The sequence below is a fragment of the Cydia pomonella genome, chromosome 20 (genome assembly GCF_033807575.1).
Source record: "Cydia pomonella isolate Wapato2018A chromosome 20, ilCydPomo1, whole genome shotgun sequence".
Lineage (NCBI taxonomy): Eukaryota > Metazoa > Arthropoda > Insecta > Lepidoptera > Tortricidae > Cydia > Cydia pomonella.
Genome location: NC_084722.1, coordinates 13,707,886 through 13,727,854, shown reverse-complemented (window position 1 = coordinate 13,727,854; position 19,969 = coordinate 13,707,886). Strand labels below are relative to the sequence as shown.

Genomic DNA, 19,969 nt, shown 5'->3' with positions numbered 1-19,969 from the left:
ATACAGCCTGGTGACAGACGGACGGACGGACGGACAGCGGAGTCTTAGTAATAGGGTCCTGTTATGGTACGGAACCCTAAAAAGGAAAACGTAGGGACATCCTACGTTTTCCTATCTAGTTTCCTATATAGCTATCGTTAATATGCATCTATCTATCTATTAAGGTGGTTCGCTTTCCATACAAAATACAATAGCATTTCATGAAGTCATTACGCACTATTACTACGTAAATATGTGCGTATCTATCTACTTTGGAATATTCGTTTGCGCTAAATTGATAGAAAAACTTTATTTCATACAGAAATCACGCAAAAATTGTTATTTTGGTGTTACATGGATAAAAAATATAACGTTTTTTGCGTGATTTCTATATCAAACAATGTTTTTCTATCAATTTAGCGCAAACTAATATTCTAAAGTAGATAGATGCGCATATATTTATGTAGTAATAGTGTGCAATAACTTAATAAAATGCGACTGTTTTTTGTATGGAAAGCGAACCACCTTAATAGACGAAAAGAAATTATATAAAATATAATGCACCAATCAAAAACGGGGTATAGTCGTGTCAGGTTCGTATCATAAATTACAAAACTAGTTAGAATTTTAACTTTATAATCAGTTTAAGGATCAGAATTTCGACATGTGGTGGTGCTGCTCTTAACGAAATTTAAATTTTCAATGTTCACCATGGGCTTATAGAGCGTTTTCACACTGTCCGATCCGATATCGGATGTCGGATACCTACTACCACAAAAAGTAAACATTTAAAAAGCGTAAGCGTAACTTTTTTTAAATCTTTTATGTTCAAAAGATAACCTTAACCCAAAAATTAATGAAGAACTTGATGCCAGGCACTCTCTAGCATCTGCTTTTCTCCAAGGACATTCCGATATCCGATGTGAGATTGGACAATGTGAAAATGTTCTTAGAGGCAAATGTATGTTCTTTTTCATCTGACCAATTTTTTTTATGTCGCTCCTTATACGTCTGTTCGATTTTGACAGAGGTTTCCAGAGACATTCCCACTCAAGATTAAGAGGAAAAGGGACGGCCGTTACTCCATACAAACGTAGTGCCTATTTTCCTCTCTGAATAATGATATACTTATCGTTATTTGGGATAATAAAATATATGGCATACTTTTATATTAACTAATCAACGATATGCATAATGTTATTCTCGATATAATGTTCATAGGGTACATTTACATTTTGCCTTATACGCACTGTATGCTATAATTATCACATACTGTAAAACATATAAGTTATACCTAGTGATCTGTACCCCTAGTGTAAATAAATTCGATTTTGAAACGTGACGTACGCGTTTGCGTTTAGTCTCATTTTGTATTGGATTTAGAAAGAGCGCGCCAAGCGGGACGTTTTGGAAACTCAAAATCCTATACAAAATGAGACTTAACGCAAACGCGTTCGTCACGTTATGATGTCGATAAAATTTACACTAGGGGTACTGATATCATTATATCTAGTCCCTCAGAAAAGTCTGTTAGGTTAGGTTAAAACGGCGACCCCACAGAATCTAACGTTTAACGAATAGAAGGTTAGGTTAGGTTAAAACTGTGACCTCGCAGAATCGAATAGATGTCTAACAAAAACTACCCACTTCCCTGTTTCCGATACAACTGAAAATTTGCATACACGTGTAAGTCAGATGACAATATATTATGGTACCATCGAGCTGATCTGATGATGGAGACAGGAGGTAGCCATAGGAACTCTGTGCTCAAACAACGCAACCTAATTGTGTTTAGGTTTTTAAAATTGTCTCGATGGTTATTAGTTGAAAGAAAAGTACAGTCAGCGATAAAAGCTTGTACCAAAAATTTAATTTTTGCCAAAAACTTATTACTTTTCATTTAGCGTTTTCTAATGTACGATTGACATCTTAGCTAGGCTCCCTAGTCTTAACTAACGGAAAATGATTACCTGTGTATGCGTCCAGTGGCAGGGCTCTATGGTTAGTGCCAACACCGCCAAGTGAACTAGTATCCAGTTGATTGAAAATATCGTTCCGTACACCTCTGAATGGACAAAAATTTAAATAAAAAATATTTAAACGGATTATATAGTGTATAATTTAATATGTAGTTATTCACTGACCTATCACACATAGACAGTTTGTCCTCATAAGGCTAATCTGCCAAAAGTGAAGCCGAAACACGATCGATGTGTGCGTGCGACGCTCGTGTCTTACGCTCAGCGACACACACATATATACAAAAACGGGTTGCCAGAGTTCATTTATTCCCCTTAAAGTAGATGGATTTTAACTACATCCTTATACTTGGCTATCAATCATTTGGGAGTGTGTATGTAGATATTAAATTTATAGCAAAAGCTTTCAAGGTTTCTTTTAAGGACTTTGCATTTCTGTACTTTGTGAAATAATGTTTAAATAAAAAACGTTTATTTTTTTATTTTACAAATGTGCACAGATACATTACTGATTAAAATAGCTGGTAGAATTGACTTTGGAATAATGATTTTAAATGATAAATATTTAATGACGATCATTTGGATTCGATTTGGTTTGATTTTATTTGATATCTTACATTTAATATTTTCTTCGGGTTGGTGTGGTGAAAAGTTTTGTGTTTCACGTGGGGCAAAATTTGTTTAACTCTCGTAACTTGAAACCCTCGCAACGCTCAAGATTCCATTTTTAGAAATTTTGGGATCTTTATCTACTTAGCTCGATAATATTGCTAATTAGCACGAGCGGTTAAACAACAACTTTCCCTCTTGTAAAACAAATAACTATTTATCGTCAGTACTAGTAATTGTACCTGCCGGCCTAGCCAAGGTTGCAATCGCTATTGCTTCGACAACGAAACGCTTTGTGTCTCTCTATCAGTCTTCCATATAAGTGCGACAGTGACAGTTGCGTTTCGTTTTTACAGACCTTAACTGTAACACCTGTGTTCCACAAATAAAAATTACTTTACTTGCTCATCAAAATGGCGAGAGCATATTCGACTATGTTTAGTCGGTTTCCATATTGCATCGTTCCTATTTAATCTAATTTTTTCCGTCCATCTCGCAGACAGAAGCGGATCAGTCCGAAATCTAAAACGAATATCACACAAAATAAAAATATGAATTTAAACTGTAATTTTATAAAAGACAAAACGTAATTTGAAATAAAAGAATGGAAAACTAAAAAAGAATATTTTCTATAGTCATACAAGGAACTTAAAGTAAGCATATTAATTTTATCAATGTAATCGTCATGCCTCATTTGGAGGAAAAAAGATTCATATCACCTGGCAACATTTATAAGTAATGGCGGCTGACGAAAATTTGGATTTTTGTATTTACAATTACGTAAAAATATCACATTAAACTGGATACTTACGCGTGAAATGTTATATCAGGCGGTTTGTTTTTATTCACTGATGTGTTGTGACACCAATTCACCGCACAAACAACCATCTTACTTGTATTTTTTAATTTATAACCGGGAGGTGTACACAAACCAACTCGACCTTGAGTACTGCGAGGGCCGTTCGGATACGATGACACGAGGGCGACATAATGTCGTACTCGAAATGGCTTCACTAGGGATGTACAGACTAGGCATCTAGGCTAGTTATAAATCTATGTAGTTATTTGTGTTGCGTTTGTTTATTGTACCTGTGTGTGTTTTATTTCTTTTCAACACACTTGCTCAAAACGGCGTTTTTATTCCATCGATTTTTGGCTCATAATCCCCGATATTAATCACGCGTGCTTTTTCAGTATATTATAACGCTCGTGCTTTTTCATTATATTATCCGACTGATTTAAGAAGGTAACTGATTGCTAATAATGCGGTGGCGGGGCGAGGGGCGGCAGGCAGTATGACAGATGCAAGACTTTTACTAACCGACTTAACAATTAAAATTTAATTAATATGAAAGTTTCTATTTTCCTCGCAAGTGTGTTGAAAAAACCGGCTTTCTTATTGCGCGCTCGCTTGCAGCTTGCGCGCATAATATCACCTCGTGTGTAATGACCAACTTAGCACACTTGTATCACAATGTACTATTATTTATCGCATGAACATGTAAAAAATAAAGGCTTTACCTTTTTATGATAGTTATAAAAAAACCATGAAACTTTGCATGTAGCATTCCATCAGGTGTTTCAAATAAACGGGTTACGCAATTTACACATTACGCATACTTTGCGGACATAAAGTGGTAAGACGCGTATTTTTTACATGTTCATGTGAATAGCTGACGGTCTTTCCACCGCGATACAACCGGCTTCTTTATTTAAAACAGCATCAAAACTTTCATCTGACACAATTTCAATCGGGAGTCGACGACTGAAAAAAAAATGTTTTTACATGTTCATGTCATCTACCTACTGACGGTTTTTCCGCGATACAACCGGCTAACTATTTTTTGTTATTCATGATGGCGTCTAAACCATCATCTGACAAAGTACCAGCCGGGAGGCGATGACTGACGATATATGCTCCTGGCCCGCGGTCTATAACTCGCCCACTAACCCCTAACCTGTACCCCTAGTGTAAAATTATTCGATGGCGTAACGTGACGTACGCATTTGCGTTAAGTCTCATTTTGTAAGGGATTTCGAGTTTCCAAAACGTCCCGCTTGGCTCGCTGTTTCTAAATCCCATACAAAATGAGACTTAATTGCCTTAGTCTGGTGAGTGCTACTATTATTAATGAGGATGTCCGTTTGGCATACATACTAGGAGACTTTAACGCTCATCCGGACGAATTATTTTATAACGAAATGACAAATTTTTGTTCCGAACAAAAGTGGAAATGTGCTGACATAGATATGTTAGGACTGACATCAAATACCTACAGTTTTATCAGCGAGGCTAACGGGTCTAGGCGTTGGCTAGACCACATTTTGACAACGGAATCTGCCACGAAAACAATTGTAAATGTTAGCTTTAAATATGATGTACTATGGTCGGACCATTATCCTCTGTGTGTTAAATGTAACGTTGGTAATATTGGATCCGAATTATTACACGAAATAAAGCCTGTGACTAACAAGATTATTTGGGGGGAAAGAAAACCCGAACAAGTAGATTTGTATAACAAAATCTGTCATGAGCGGCTTGGCCAAATTGATTTTTCAAATGACTTTAAATCTTGCTGTGACCGTTATTGTGATGACAACGGCCACAAAAAACTTATAGATGCACTATATGTTAATATAATAGAGGTTTTGAGTGATGCCGCCGCTAGTTGTTATTCTTTAAAACGCGCCCTTAAAAAGAAACCAGTAGTAATTGGATGGAACAAATATGTCCGTGCGGCGCATTTGGAGGCTAGGGATAAATTTAAGTCTTGGGTTTGGTATGGAAAACCTAAAGCCGGACGTGTTTATGATGACATGCAAAGTAGTCGGAATGTTTTTAAACAGCGTTTGAAGTGGTGTCAAAACCATAGCGAACAAATAAAAATGGACATCTTGGCAAGTCATCATGGAAATCAGGATTTTCGTAGCTTTTGGAAATCAACTAAGAGGCTGAATGGCAAACCTGGCCTTCCGGCAAGTATTAATGGCATTAGCGATCATAACAGTATAGCCAGCATATTTAAATCTCATTTCACTGTATCGTCACCTTTGGTGGCAATGCCGTCAAATGGTGATGAATGGCCGCGTGGGCAGGAAATTATAGCTCGATTTAATGCGAAAGACGTTCATGCAGTAATTAAATCAATGGCTCGGGGAAAATCACCTGGACACGACGGCCTAAGCATAGAACACCTTAAGTATGCTGGCTCTCACCTACCTAGAGTACTGGCCTTATTATTTAACCTTTGCATAAGTCATTCTCACTTGCCGGATGCTCTCATGAAAACTGTAGTTGTGCCAATAGTTAAAAACAAAAATGGCGATATTAGTGATAGAAACAACTATAGGCCGATTTCATTGGCAACTGTGATCGCTAAAGTACTTGACAGTCTGCTCAGCACTCAGCTTGACAAATACCTAAATCTACATCACAACCAATTCGGTTTCAGACCGGGCCTATCAACCGAAACAGCTATCTTGTGCCTAAAGCAGACTGTCAGGTATTATACGGATCGAAACACGGCTGTGTATGCGTGTTTTCTTGACCTCTCTAAAGCGTTCGACCTGGTTAATTATGATATATTATGGCAGAAACTAAAAAATATCGATATGCCTACTGAACTTTACCACCTTTTTAAGTTCTGGTATGTTAACCAGGTCAACGTGGTGAGATGGTCAAACGCATATTCGGATCCATACAGGTTGGAGTGCGGGGTGAGGCAAGGGGGTGTCTCCTCACCCAAGCTCTTCAACCTGTATATAAATGCATTAATAGAGGAGCTCAGCAGCACTCATGTCGGCTGCCACATTGATGACGTATGTCTCAACAACTTAAGCTACGCTGACGACATGGTGCTGTTGAGTGCCTCTCCGTGTGGCCTTGGGCAGCTGCTTGGCATCTGTGAGCAATTTGCTAGCAGCCATGGCCTAATATATAATGTAAAAAAGAGCGAATGCATGGTCTTTCAAGTCAGAGGTAAGCATCTGCCACCTGTGCCGCCTATTCGCTTATATGGTACTCCTTTGGATAGGGTAGAATCTTTTAAGTATCTTGGCCATGTGGTAACCTCTGACTTGAAAGATGACGCCGATATAGAGCGAGAACGGAGGGCGTTGTCTGTTAGGGCAAATATGGTGGCCCGCAGGTTTGCTCGTTGCTCTGCCGAAGTTAAGGTAACTCTATTTAGAGCCTTTTGCACAATTTTTTACACGAGCAGCCTGTGGATCTCGTATACCCAGAAACGGTACAACGCTCTCCGTGTACAGTACAACAATGCCTTCAGGATGATGATGGGGCTGCCTCGCTACTGCAGCGCATCGGGGATGTTTGCTGAAGCTAGGGTAGACTGTTTCTACACCACAATGCGGAAGCGGTGCACATCCCTGTCGCGTAGGGTGCGGGACAGCTCTAACATCATCCTGAGGGTATTTGCGTCAAGGTTTGACTGTCAGTACATGAATCATTGCCATATGATACATGTACTGACAGGCAAGCCAATATACTGTATGTAGAAATAGTATGTTATGTCATGTGTTTACTAACCTTAGTTGTAGGAAGACTAATTAATGTAAATGTGTAATTTAATATAGTATAATGTAATTACTAACAAACTATATGGGCCTATTTGACCTGAAATAAATGTATTGAATTGAATTGAATTAACGCAAACGCGTACGTCACGTTACGAAATCGAATAAATTTACACTAGGGGCTCTGAAGTCTGTTGCGTAGACGCAAACTTAACGGAAACTTAAACGTAATCGGAGTCTAGACTCCGACTCTAAAAAGACGATAAAAGTCCTTACCGTGTAGAAACAGCATGTAGTAAGGAGTGATCACGAGCCTCAGGAACGTGGACAAGAGCATGACAATCAGAAACAGGCCATTGGCCTCGTTCATCTGTCTCATCATGTTGCTCATGCGCTCATAGGAGAGAGCTAAACGCTGAATCAATGTCTCTGCTTTCTTCACACTCACCTCGCCAGTCAGTATTGATAATTCCGATCCTGAAAAATAGATTTAATAACCTTTAGTGTGTATCCAAATCTCGCTAATGCACGCACATGTTTGCTGTAGGTAGTTTGCGTGCTCTGTGCGAGCCGCGCATGAGTAGCGCTAAGGGGCCCAATGATTACCAGATCGCCGGACGATATCGGCCTGTCAGTTTTTCGCAAAGGCTGACAATCGCGTATAACTGACAGACCGATATCGTCCGGCGAACTGGTAATCAGTGGGCCCCTTAAGTTAGTCGGCACGTAATTGGAACCAAACTAGGATAACTATATTTATCTGGACTCGCCTTTTAACACGCCATGTGTTACTATAACCTTCATCCGGTATCATTAGTCATGATACACTGCTACCGCTGGAAGGTACCTGGTTTCACCGGCCAAAGTAAGTCCAGCTGCTTTCAGACACTTACGAAAGGTACAGAGCCTGCGTTTACCAGTGATAAAGCTAAAGCCGCGAATACCGGTTCGTACGCCACGCCCGCTAGCTTCCTCCCTCCCCGCTAGCACACATGGAAGCGATCCGCGGCGCACGTGAAGGTAAAAGCTTCATCTAGCGTTACAAAAGTTAACTAAGTACTATTATACGCGGTCGGCCAGAAACTTAAATTCGGACACAATATATTATCTTGATCATAGATTTATAATAATGAGCCTAGATAGATGCCTAGTCTGTACATCCCTAGTGAAGCCATTTCGAGTACGACATAATGTCGCACTCGTGTCATCGTATCCGAACGGTCCTCGCAGTACTCAAGGTCTAGTTGGTTGTGTACACCTCCCGATTATAAATTAAAAAATACAAGAAAGATGGTTGTTTGTGCGGTGAATGGGTGTCACAACACATCAGTGAATAAAAACAAACCGCAAGATATAACATTTCACGCGTAAGTATCGTGTTTAATGTGATATTTTTACGTAGGTAATTGTAAATACAAAAATCCAAATTTTCGTCAGCCGCCATTACTTATAAATGTTGCCAGGTGATATGAATCTTTTTTTCTCCAAATGTGGCATGACGGTTACATTAATAAAATGAATATGCTTACCAGGCTGACGCAACTAGGAACAAAATAAGTTTTGTATGGAACTTGTTTCGCAAATCTTTGCCAACGAAGAAAAATAAAACGTCAGTGCTATTTATTCTGTCAAGTTTACATCAAGTCAACTGTCAGCCTAATTGTTTTGTTTGTTATGAAGGCTTCAATGTTTTGTTCGGGTATTTTGTGCAATTTCTTTATTATTTAGTGAAAATATCGAAAATAGTGAACCGTGATCAGAGTAAAGAACGAGTTTGTTAGAATGCCACCGAGAAAACGGTTTACTAAGTGTGAAATATGTGGCAAGCGAGCCACTCGAGAAAATCACGAAAAAAGGGATTTTATGGCGAAATTTCCATTGGATAAAGACCGGTACGTATTGCTTTAGATACTTTTGACCTTATTTTGGTGCAGCAGGCTTTAAACACATCGAAAATTTGATATTTTATATTATTTTTAGTTGTGAACTAGGGATGTACTAAAACTATCGATAATTGTATGTTTATTTGTATATCAGTGTAAGTAATTAAATAAAATATGTGAAATTTCCTGAGAACTTGCATGCAATATGATACAAAATTAATTCGTCGAAGATTTTCAGTGGAAAATTATCTATCATCTATGCATTAATGGTCATTATTTAACATATTTGATTTGATTTATAGATGCATATTAGCGCTTTGTAATCAGTTGATCATCTCATTAGCAAACACTTGGAATATAAACTGTACATAACCAATGCTGTATGTTTTCAGATGCAGGCAGTGGGTTAAATTTGTTGGGAACGAAGACCTGATACATCTTCCCATAGAAAAGTTACATTTATTGATACATGTATCTGCAGATCATTATGAAAATAGTGCTTTTAATAAAAAAAAAATTAAGAAAAAAATAGTGAAGGATTTTATAATTACAATCTGAGTGTAACGAAGTATTCTAAAATAGAATCCTAGCGTAGTGAGGGATTCAAGTGTTAACGCCTATGGGTGGTATTCCACCTATGCAATTTCTTTGTCTAATGTGTATTGCGTCTCACATTTTGATTAATGACAGAGTGAGACGCAATGACATTGGACCAAGAAATTGGATAGGTGGAATACCACCCTAAGGTAAAAATATTTTTGCTACTACGTGATAAATTTACATACTGCTTTTCACATCACCTATGAGGAAATTATTATGGTAAAAATAAATAAATAAATTTAATTAATGGTAATTAAATTAACTAATTTAACCTAAGAAGTATGCAAAAAGAGGAAAAAAGTGATCCCTCCTAGTAGGGAAAAAAAGTGCTACTTTGATCCTTCCTAGTGGTGAAGACCAACAAGGTGTTCTAAAAAAAAATCGAGTCCACATTAAGCTCGACCACGTATCAGTCCACTCATAGAACTATCCACTATATAACATACAACTTAAATGTGGACTCGATCCTAACTTGATTTCGAGTACAAAATTTGTAGACAAGAGTCTATATTTCAACCCTCCCCATTTTATCGATATCGATAAGAAACGCAAGCGTGTAGCGTACTACACTATTTAAATTGCTTATGTTGGTACTATGGTTCTTTGACAGTTCTTTGTCGTACATTTTGGTAATGATTTGCGAAACAAAGGGATTCCACTCGCTAGTATGGAAGTCCCGTCTCTTAAAACGTAGTGATTATATGCTCTTTGATGCTTACTTTAAGTTCCTTGTATGACTATAGAAAATATTATTTTTTAGTTTTTCATTCTTTTATTTCAAATTATGTTTTGTCTTTTATAAAATTACAGTTTAATTTCATATTTTTATTTTGTGATATTCGTTTTAGATTTCCGACTGATCCGCTGCTGTCTGCGAGATGAACGGAAAAAATTAGATTAAATAGGAACGATGCAATATGGAAACCGACTAAACATAGTCGAATATGCTCTCGCCATTTTGATGAGGTAGGTACACACATGTGGTATGTAACTCCATCATCCTTATAGTTTTTGGATGCACTCCTATTTCGACACGAAACAACGGCATTTTAAGAAAATTGACTCGTATATTTTTCGATGACAGCTAAATTCCGACTGTTGACGGCATACACGGTATGGCCACGATCTGGCCATGTCGCGGCGACACGCGCCACGCCATGTATAAATTTAAATAACCCTGATAAATCATGCATTCTATAACCTAATTTATGAATGTGACACTTGAAAAAGGCGCGAAATGAATTTTTTTTACATATACTCGTATGGTATATGCGATGAAATATCGACCCTTCGTGCCATTATTTTTCAAATTTGGTGCCAGATTATAGAGAGTGTATTAAATGTGCATTATATTATTATTAATGCATAGTGGCATTAAATCTGCCTTTTGTAAGTGTATATTTTTTACAGTGCAATAAAGTTTTAATAAAGAAATAAAAGTAAAATTAATAAATAAGCAGATGGCGTTGTTACTTGTTAAACTTCTAAATATATAAAAGAAGAAATTGACTGACTGACATATCAACGCACAGCCTAAACCGCTGGTTCTAGAGATTCCAAATTTGGCGAGTAGGTTCTTTACAAGGTCTAGGGGTGCACTATGAAAGGATTTTTCAATTTTCACCCCCTAAGTGGGTGAAATGGGGGTTCAAACTTTGTATGGGGAAGTAAGATTAGTTAGACTATTTTATTCGAAACTTTACAAGAGTATTCCTAACGATAAATAAGTAAGCATGTGTTGCAGGTGTTTTGAGAATTCAACCCCTAAAAGGAGGAAATACGGTGACAAAGTCTAAAAATCAACATGGGTATTATTTCTATGGTTTAGCGGATCGCTGATTACGAAAATAACAACGATTGTAAAATCTAACGAGGTATACGTGAAACACAAATCCCTTGTTGGGGTGCGATGGGATTGAAATGACTAAATATCAATATAGGTGTCGTTTTATGGTTATTTGTTGTTGTATGTTGAAAGTATTTTTGCCAAATTGCAATTCAATCGGTCCAGTAGTTTCGGAGCAAATCGATTGTAACAGATGGATTGACAGACAGCCATACGTGATCCTATAAGTAGTATTTTTTTTTAGTTTTTGAGGTATGGAACGTGACCCTCGTTATCCTAATAGATACCACGACAGGACTGTTTCTCCCAATTTCAGTTCTAATAATCGCGGACAAACATACCTATGTGTTCATACAAACATACGGGTCAAACTGAGAACTTTTTTTTGCTTAGTATGCGGGCGAAGCCGCGGGCAAAAGCTAGTAAAAAATAAATTATTATTGAGTTGACATTAACAAGCTAAGCGCTAATGGTCTAGCGGTAAGAGCGAGTGACTTTTAATCCGGAGGTCGCGGGTTCAAACCCCGACTCATACCAATGAGTTTTTCGGAACTTATGTACGAAATATCATTTGATATTTACCAGTCACTTTTTGGTGAAGGAAAACATCCTGAGGAAACCGGACTAATCCCAATAAGGCCTAGTTTACCTTCTGGTTTGGAAGATCAGATGGCAGTCACTTTCGTAACAACTGGTGCCTATGCCAATTCTTGGGATTAGTTGCCCAGCGGACCCAGCCTCCCATGAGCCATGGCAAAAATGCCGGGGCAACGCGAGGAAAATAAAACAATTATTGATTTGATGAACGAAAATAACAGTTTTAAAAATTCACTTTTTTAATAAGGAATATTATAACTGCAGTTATCTGGCGCACAGTAAACAGTTTTTTGACAAGTCATTAAATGTCTGATTAAGATTGCAAAAATCTAATAATAATTAATAACAGGGATGTGCCGACCCCATCGCCCGCTGGTTTTACCAGTGCAATCAGCCAACGCAGGGCAGCTTCTAGCGAGTTATTGAGGAGTAGTGACTCCACGTAACCGGGAGCTCCTGGGGAGTTCTGCCAGCAGAAAGAGGGTAAAAAGGCCCAGTAAAACGTATTGGGAAACGTATCGAAAATCACGTGATAGAAACCGTCCGGAACTGTCTTTATCGCCTAAAAATATTGTACAATTTCCGGAATCTTCTCAGTGTCAAACTTCGAATGAGACTCTGTGAGTCCCTCGTTTTATCTAAACTTCATTATTGCCTCACTGCTTACGGCCCATGTCTTCTTGCTCGTTCACAGCGTCTCATTCAAAGAGTGCAAAATGCGTGCGCTAGGTATTGCTTTAAAATCCCTCCCCGGGCACACGTTACACCATACTTAAATAACTCGGGTCTTCTAAAAATGACCGCTCGTCTGGATCTTATGTTCGCGTGCTTACTCTTTGATACCATACAGACAAAACTGCCCACCTATCTATTTAAAAAACTTGTATGGCTCACTAACAACCACCATCAACCTAGAACGTCACGAGCAGCCGTGCTACAAGTCCCTAAACACAAGTCCGCTGCTTTTAGAGGGAGTTTCCGCTACCGTGCAACAAAATGTTGGAACAACATTCCTCCCCCAATTCGTAATTTAAAAAATTAATTCTATTTTAAAATTAAATATCGGTTACACCTTTTAAACCATCAAAAACTTCAAGGTTGAAACTCCCTCGTAGATGAAGTAGTCTCATTTATTTATTTAAATTCAAATTTTACAAAATCTTAGGGTCAAATTGTAACATATAAATTAAATCTCAATAATGTAGCTACCTACTATATCGAATACACAAAAGCACACGCCATTACACACACAACACAACATGAGCATAATTGGGTTATATTAATAAGAATTAAGCGTTGTACAGTCTTTTTTGTTTTTGTAAGGTCCTGGCAGAATATCAGCAATGTGGCTTGCCGCGTCATCATGCTGAGCCAGCGCCTATTCTCTGCCACGACACATGGTTTTGCATTCAAGAATTGTAAACTAGTTTTAAGAATAATTCTAAGCTGCATGTTCTTCTTATTGTCTATACCTACCTACCATGTATGTTGTGGAAACGAATAAAGTTTTTATCTATCTATCTATCTATCTATTCTCGATAAGGTCCAGCTTTTCACCATTTAATGTGATGATAGTTTCAGTTTATCTTAAATTCAGCAGCAAAAATTTGCCACATTTAGAATTTTGCTTTTTCGCATTAAGAAGTAAACTATTTGCTGTGAACCTTTCTATTCGTAGCACCTCTTCCAAAATTTGATTCACATGGCCATAATCGTTCAGTTTCCTGTCATCTTTGAAAATCAGTGAGGTGTCATCAGCAAATAAAACTATATATCACATTTATACTTTACTAGGTTCGGTTCATCATTGATATATACAAGGAAGAGAAAAGGTCCCAGAATTGAACCCTGTGGTACCTCGAGCTTTACAGTCATACCACTAGACACTGTTCCATTTACAACAACTTTCTAGGTTCTTTGGTTTATTTAAGACTTAACAAGACTTAGAGCTTTAGTTGACAGACCGTAGTGCTTTAGCGTGTGTGTATCATGCTGCAGGCAATCAAATGCTTTGAAGAGATCGCAGAAGACACCTATGGCATCTAGCGAGTGTTCCCAGGCGGCGTACATGTGCTTGATTAGTACAGAGGTGGCATCAGTCGTCGAACGACCTCTTGTGAAACCCAATTGTTAATTCTTATGTAGTTTACTGAGAACAGGATGAATTTTAAATAGGACTAGGATACATTGCGCTTTAGGTTTCATGTAGTAACTTGAGTTCCTTGAAAAGTTACGTTTAGTTCATTTATTAAAGCCCCTGAGACTAGCCAAAACTACAAATCTAATAAATATAACTCAAACAATGGAAGACTAAAGTATGGTCAGATAATATAAATATACAAATAAGATCGCGTTGCTCCGAATGACTTGACGTGACATGACAAGCCGAAATGCGTAAAATGAGCGTTTTCTGTTGAATTCATTAAATCAAAAATGAGAATAAATCTATCGGTATAAGATAATAAGTTGAAGGAAGCTTAAGACGAGATGAAAACCTTTCCTTTAAAGTGGATTATACATCTTCAGATATGTTTTCTAGTTGCACTGAGGTAAAAACGAGAAATGATCGCGAATGAACTATCAAGACTTTTTTTTGGATTTCCGCCGGTAATTATTGTAATATCGAACTTACAAAATCATACTAATAAGAATATATAAAGTTGGGTTATAATGGTTAACTCTTCATTTAGGTTGAAATCCTTTCAAGTAAAATTTACATTGTAAAAAATGCCAATAGTTTACCGATATGGCCACAACTTTTGGTTACTCATTGTTAATCCTACATAAAATTGTGGATGTGTGTATGTGGCTACGGTGACAGCTGGCTTAGACTCCATCTTTAGGAATATTACCTATATCTATGGTCAAGATACATATATCCGAAAATTAAATCTTTTTGTTTCCGCTACTTTCCGCCACTACCACGCTTCAAAGATCCTATTATTTTTCGTCGACGACCATGACCGGGCAGATGGGGTGGTTGTCACCGGCCACGGTCAAACCGGGTACCTTTAGACAGCTGACAGAATACTAGGTCTAACGACTGTTAAGTAGCGTAGCTAGTATAGGTCACCGAACACTCTCTACCTATGTATGAAAAAGTGTCCGTCAAAAAACCTTCAATAATATTTGAAAAAGAAAAAAGTTCAAATCATTAACAGCGCACTTCACTCCGTCAATAACTGCTAATTTTATAGCTACTCTAGCGCCACACTGGACAGATTTGGAACTGTTATTTAAAGCTGACAGCTGGACACATTGCAACTATTCTCCAATGAGAGAGTTTTCTCGTTACCTCTACCCTCCATAGTTACCATATCGCAGACACAACAGGTGTTGGTTGAGGGCAGCGACGCCCTCGTGTACCACTAGCACTGTGCACGCCCACTTCACCACCGCTATCATGCCCTGTAGGTCCACGATGTAACGTACTCCGAAACATAGATTAATCGTCCCTGAAAAATAACTACTATTAACTTAACTCCTTGTTTATAAAACTAAGCAAATCTCTATTAAATGTTGTCTCTTTCTAAAAAACACATCATTAGAGTTGTGATGTTCTCAAGAAGGTTCATTGTTTTGCGAGAATATTTCCCTTAGTAAATGAAGAACGTCCTCGAGAACGGCAAAACAGTCACGTCACACAGTCACGTCTACAATCCGGTCCGATCCGCAATCATTCCTTGGAATTACCTTTTTATTTTATTTTTATACTACGTCGGTGGCAAACAAGCATACGGCCCGCCTGAAAATGGACACGACAGAAACTGAAGCCGGCCAAGTTATTGTCTTGCTCAATCAATGCCTTACGCAGCGTGTAGTTGCTGAACAGCTGAATTTAAGTCCGTTTACTGTTTCCAGAGTCAACCAAAAGTTCACTCGGACTGGAAACCTTGCTCGTAAACCTGGATCTGGCCGTCCCAGGTGTACATCGAGGAGAGAAGTGGTCCCACTTCATCATTACGGCCACTCTTCGTGATCGGTAGCGTACCGGCGTTGACATCCAGCAGCAGCTGATGCAGAACCGAGAGCAACCAGTCAGCAAGTGGACAGTTCGTCGAAGACTTAAGGAAGCCAACCTTACCCCAAAAAGGCCTGCCACAGGGCCCAAACTGACAGGGAGGCACCGGGACACTCGTATGGATTTCATGGCCACTTACAAAAATTGGACGTACGAAAAATGGAGCCGCGTACTCTTCAGCGATGAGTGCAGGGTGTGTCTCCATGGCAGTGACAGAAGAAGACGGGAGTACCGAAGACCTGGAGAACGATTTGCGCCGTGCTGCATCTCCGAGACAGTCGCCTACGGGGGGGAGGGGATGCTTCATGATGTGGGCGGGGATATCCATGGAGGGGAGGACCGAGCTGGTTTTCATTCCTGGTGGGGGCCGCGGAGGTGGTTTGAACGCAGATCGGTATATCAGCACAGATATCCTGCAAGATCATGTCATCCCCTATGCAGGATTTTATGGAGAGGGGTTCCATCTTATGCAAGATAACGCCCCTTGTTATACCGCACGAGCCACGCGGGCATACCTTGCCGAGGTTGGGATCTCCACCCTTGCATGGCCACCTATGAGTCCGGACTTGAACCCCATCGAGCACTTGTGGGATCATCTAAAAAGGAAGGTTCGAGCCCGGGACACTCCCGTCTGGGAGCTCCTGACACGATTTTGGCCTTGAAAGAGGCTTTGGTCGAGGAATGGGAAGCTTATCCGCAGGATACTATCAGGAAGCTGATAAGATCCACCAAGAACCGGATTGCATGCGTCACGAAGGCCCGCGGTGGTAATACAAAATATTAAACAGAAAAAATAAATGGTTTTCTCTCTACAAAATTGCTTTTATTCCCATTTATTATTATATATCGAACGCAATTTTACCCCATCTTGCTAAAATCGCTAGTTTTTCAGTATCTGAAAGAATACTTCAGGAATTTTGTATTTCTTAAAAAGCAATTCAGCAACTTTTTAATGGTACTATTACTTTAAGAATACGCGAATTAGTTTCGTAGGCATTTAATTTTTAAATCCAACATAAATTTTAGTCGATTTTTTTGCTCCTAAGTGTATAAATATGAATACACCTTAGTGAATGGGCAATAAGGTCGTGTATATTTTGCGACTTTGTCGTATCGATATTTTTAGACGTGACTGTACCTACGTCAAAATTACAGAAGCAAAACGTTATCAAATGCGATGTTAGATTTGACATTTATAAGAAATACACTTTTATGGCTCCTCTACACGATGGCCCAGCAAGGGAGTAAGTGATATTGCTATCTCATTCCACCGCATAGGTGCGTCCCTTGGACTGGCCTACGCTGGGCGATTGTGTAGGAGCCCTTAGAGCATGACTTTGCTACGTCAAAGCACGGCGTAGCAAAGTCATGCTAGCAAACTATAGAGTGTATACTACACCACCATGAATGCCAAATTCAACCGAAGTCCAATAGAAAAAGGAAATGGTGTAAACAAATATTGATATCACTGACATATTATTAACCAACTTATAGGTATTTTAACAAAAATTGATACAAATAAAATATTTAACTATATATATATATTTTTTTTTCAATGATAAGATCATGATTGTCGTCAAACAGTGCGTGATTACGAAGGTGAATTGATTTGTTTACGTTATTGCAATTTCTATTGAACTCCACTCCCATTGCCATACTTTGTACCTGACAAATCGGCGCAGATATTATCTTGACTAATTCCATTAAGAAACAGCTTCGAAATGAGTATTTGTGATTTGTCGAATTTCTAAGCAAGGAAACTTGAAATTAAATATTATGAGTAGTGGCACCAAAAGTTGACCAACCCCCAGAAGATGAACATTTGGCTTTAAATACGAAATAATTAAATCCTGACGTATTTTACTCGCTTAGTAGTATTTTTTACTAAAACTGTAATTTCTTCCCCGAGGCTAACATTTTTGTTCTAAGACAATAAATATACGTATGCGATGATTTGGGTTTGTATACAATCTAGACTATTTTGTCGACAATTTTCGTTATATACTATTTTCTTTTATGTATTAAAATATGAGAAATTTGCTGTTACAATATAGTGTACTGTAAAGTTACAATATAGTGCGATAAACCAATAGATGAACGGTGTTCAACTTTCGGGCAAGTCCTGTTTTTTTTCAAATGCCGTTATTAATTGTACGCAAAAAGGTAGATAACATTTTTATGTCCAAATTAATCATCCCATGATAGTTGCTTTTTTAACCAAAAGATGAACATAGCTTTTTTATATCTAACTCGGTTATTTTAAGGTTTGTTTTAGTTGGTTCATCTACTTCTACTTATGCACAATACCTTTAGCTTGTATTTCTAAAACATGAACTCTCGAACATTCTGTTACTTCATTTACCGAAATCATGACCAAAAGTTGAATCAACTGTTTTGTTGGTTCATGATTTAGGAAGTTATCTATAAGATGAATGTTTTTACTTAATTTTACTTTTTATTGTTAAATTGTTTCTATGAAAAGTTATTTTTTGAATGTTATTAGAACATTTTATATTATTAATTTGTTACATTTCTATACTAGAGTATATCATTTGGTTCAACTATAGAGAACAAATTGTTCATAATTAGGGTACATTGTTCATCTTCTGGGCAAATCGGCCTATTGTAGCACTTATTTATTTTTATAAAAAAACTGAATAATGATGAGGTTCGGAGTCGTTTAATCTTAACTTGATTATATGTTGAATCACGTAAAAAAATACGTACGTATACGTACGTACGTAAGTTGATTAAAACAATTACTACTACATACAGGTTAAAAAAATGTAAAGTTGGGGTAGTCGCTTAAGCGTTCATCTTTTGGGGATTTCACCCTACTGAGTATACTAACACATTGCGTATCCTTTGGATGTTGTTTGCTTGTAATAAAAAATGAAGTCCATCAATATAATGAACGTCATCCACAAGAGCATGATGACCATCGCGAAGTTTTTGATTCTCTCCGTCTTAGCGGATGGAGCACTCACGATGAGACCAAAATGGATCTGTAAACATCACCGTCGTCGACGTACTATTTCATACTGTCCATACAAATAACAGCTATAAAGCCTGTGAGGAACGAAAAAGAGTTTTGAAATATTTTTTCTGCTCGTCGACTGTAATGGTAAACTATAAAAAAATTAACTGATCATGTGCCGCCGCGCTCCCATAGAGGGGGGGGGGGGGGGGGGCTCAGCGCGGGGCGGGAGCCTTTTGTACTACATTTTTGTCTACTGAGATCATTGCCAATTTTCATTAATTATTTAGATTGTATAGTAAAAAAATATTATTTTAGATGACTAGTAGAAAAAGTATTACCTATATACAATAGTGATATAATCTAGCTTTTCAATCTCGTACCTTACTTAGGCAACTCGGCAAATACGGTATTCGACTGAAGAGCAGCTCACGATTGTATAAAATATTATTATCTACACTCATATCATAAACCCTCTATGATGCCTTCAAAATCCGTAAATAATGGCCAACGTTACGATTAACTGTTTTGTTACAACAAATTTCTTATCTGTGATAATGTTGTAATTACTTTATAACTATATCGCTTGCATCGCGCAGCACGGTACGCTCCTAGCAATAGCAAGCACACTTCTTGAACTTGTTTTGCATGTTTTTGTTCTACCTGACACACACCACTTTTATTAGAGACTAGCTGTGCCCGCGGCTCCGCCCGCGTGGAATTCGGTCTGTATCAGTAACCGGCTCATTCATCTAATTTCTCTGCCTCTCCCCTGGAGGTGGAACTTGAAGTAAAGTTGACAGATGGATACGCTAGAGGACTGTAGTCCAGATAAAATATTTTACAATTAGGAACCACTTAATAAAACTACACTCCAAAAATCAATCGTTTTTTTTTTTTTCAAACTCGCCCTTATTCAAATTTTTGACGTGATTTAAATGACAT

At 38.1% G+C, this 19,969-nt stretch overlaps 1 protein-coding gene across 1 annotated transcript; it reads right to left on the bottom strand.

The window, feature by feature from the left end:
- Nucleotides 1–1,761: 1,761 nt before the first annotated feature.
- Nucleotides 1,762–19,707, bottom strand: LOC133529053 (uncharacterized). The gene is made up of 5 exons (XM_061866664.1): nucleotides 19,595–19,707; nucleotides 18,899–19,052; nucleotides 15,341–15,481; nucleotides 7,377–7,577; nucleotides 1,762–2,044 (listed from the first exon to the last, which is right to left on the bottom strand). Exons 2-5 carry the CDS (start codon nucleotides 18,987–18,989, stop codon nucleotides 1,932–1,934), a joined length of 546 nt encoding a protein of 181 aa, XP_061722648.1. The 5' UTR covers nucleotides 18,990–19,052; nucleotides 19,595–19,707; the 3' UTR covers nucleotides 1,762–1,931.
- Between the last annotated feature and the right edge of the window lie 262 nt (nucleotides 19,708–19,969).

Excerpts from the sequence above, each read along its gene's own strand:
- LOC133529053 (XM_061866664.1), bottom strand. The coding sequence starts at position 18,989 with ATGGTCATCATGCTCTTGTGGATGACGTTCATTATATTGATGGACTTC. Across the intron at positions 7,578-15,340 it reads CCTGTTGTGTCTGCGATATG|GATCGGAATTATCAATACTG; the intron begins GTAACTATGGAG and ends TCTATTTTTCAG. Across the intron at positions 2,045-7,376 it reads CTACATGCTGTTTCTACACG|AGGTGTACGGAACGATATTT; the intron begins GTAAGGACTTTT and ends TTGTCCATTCAG.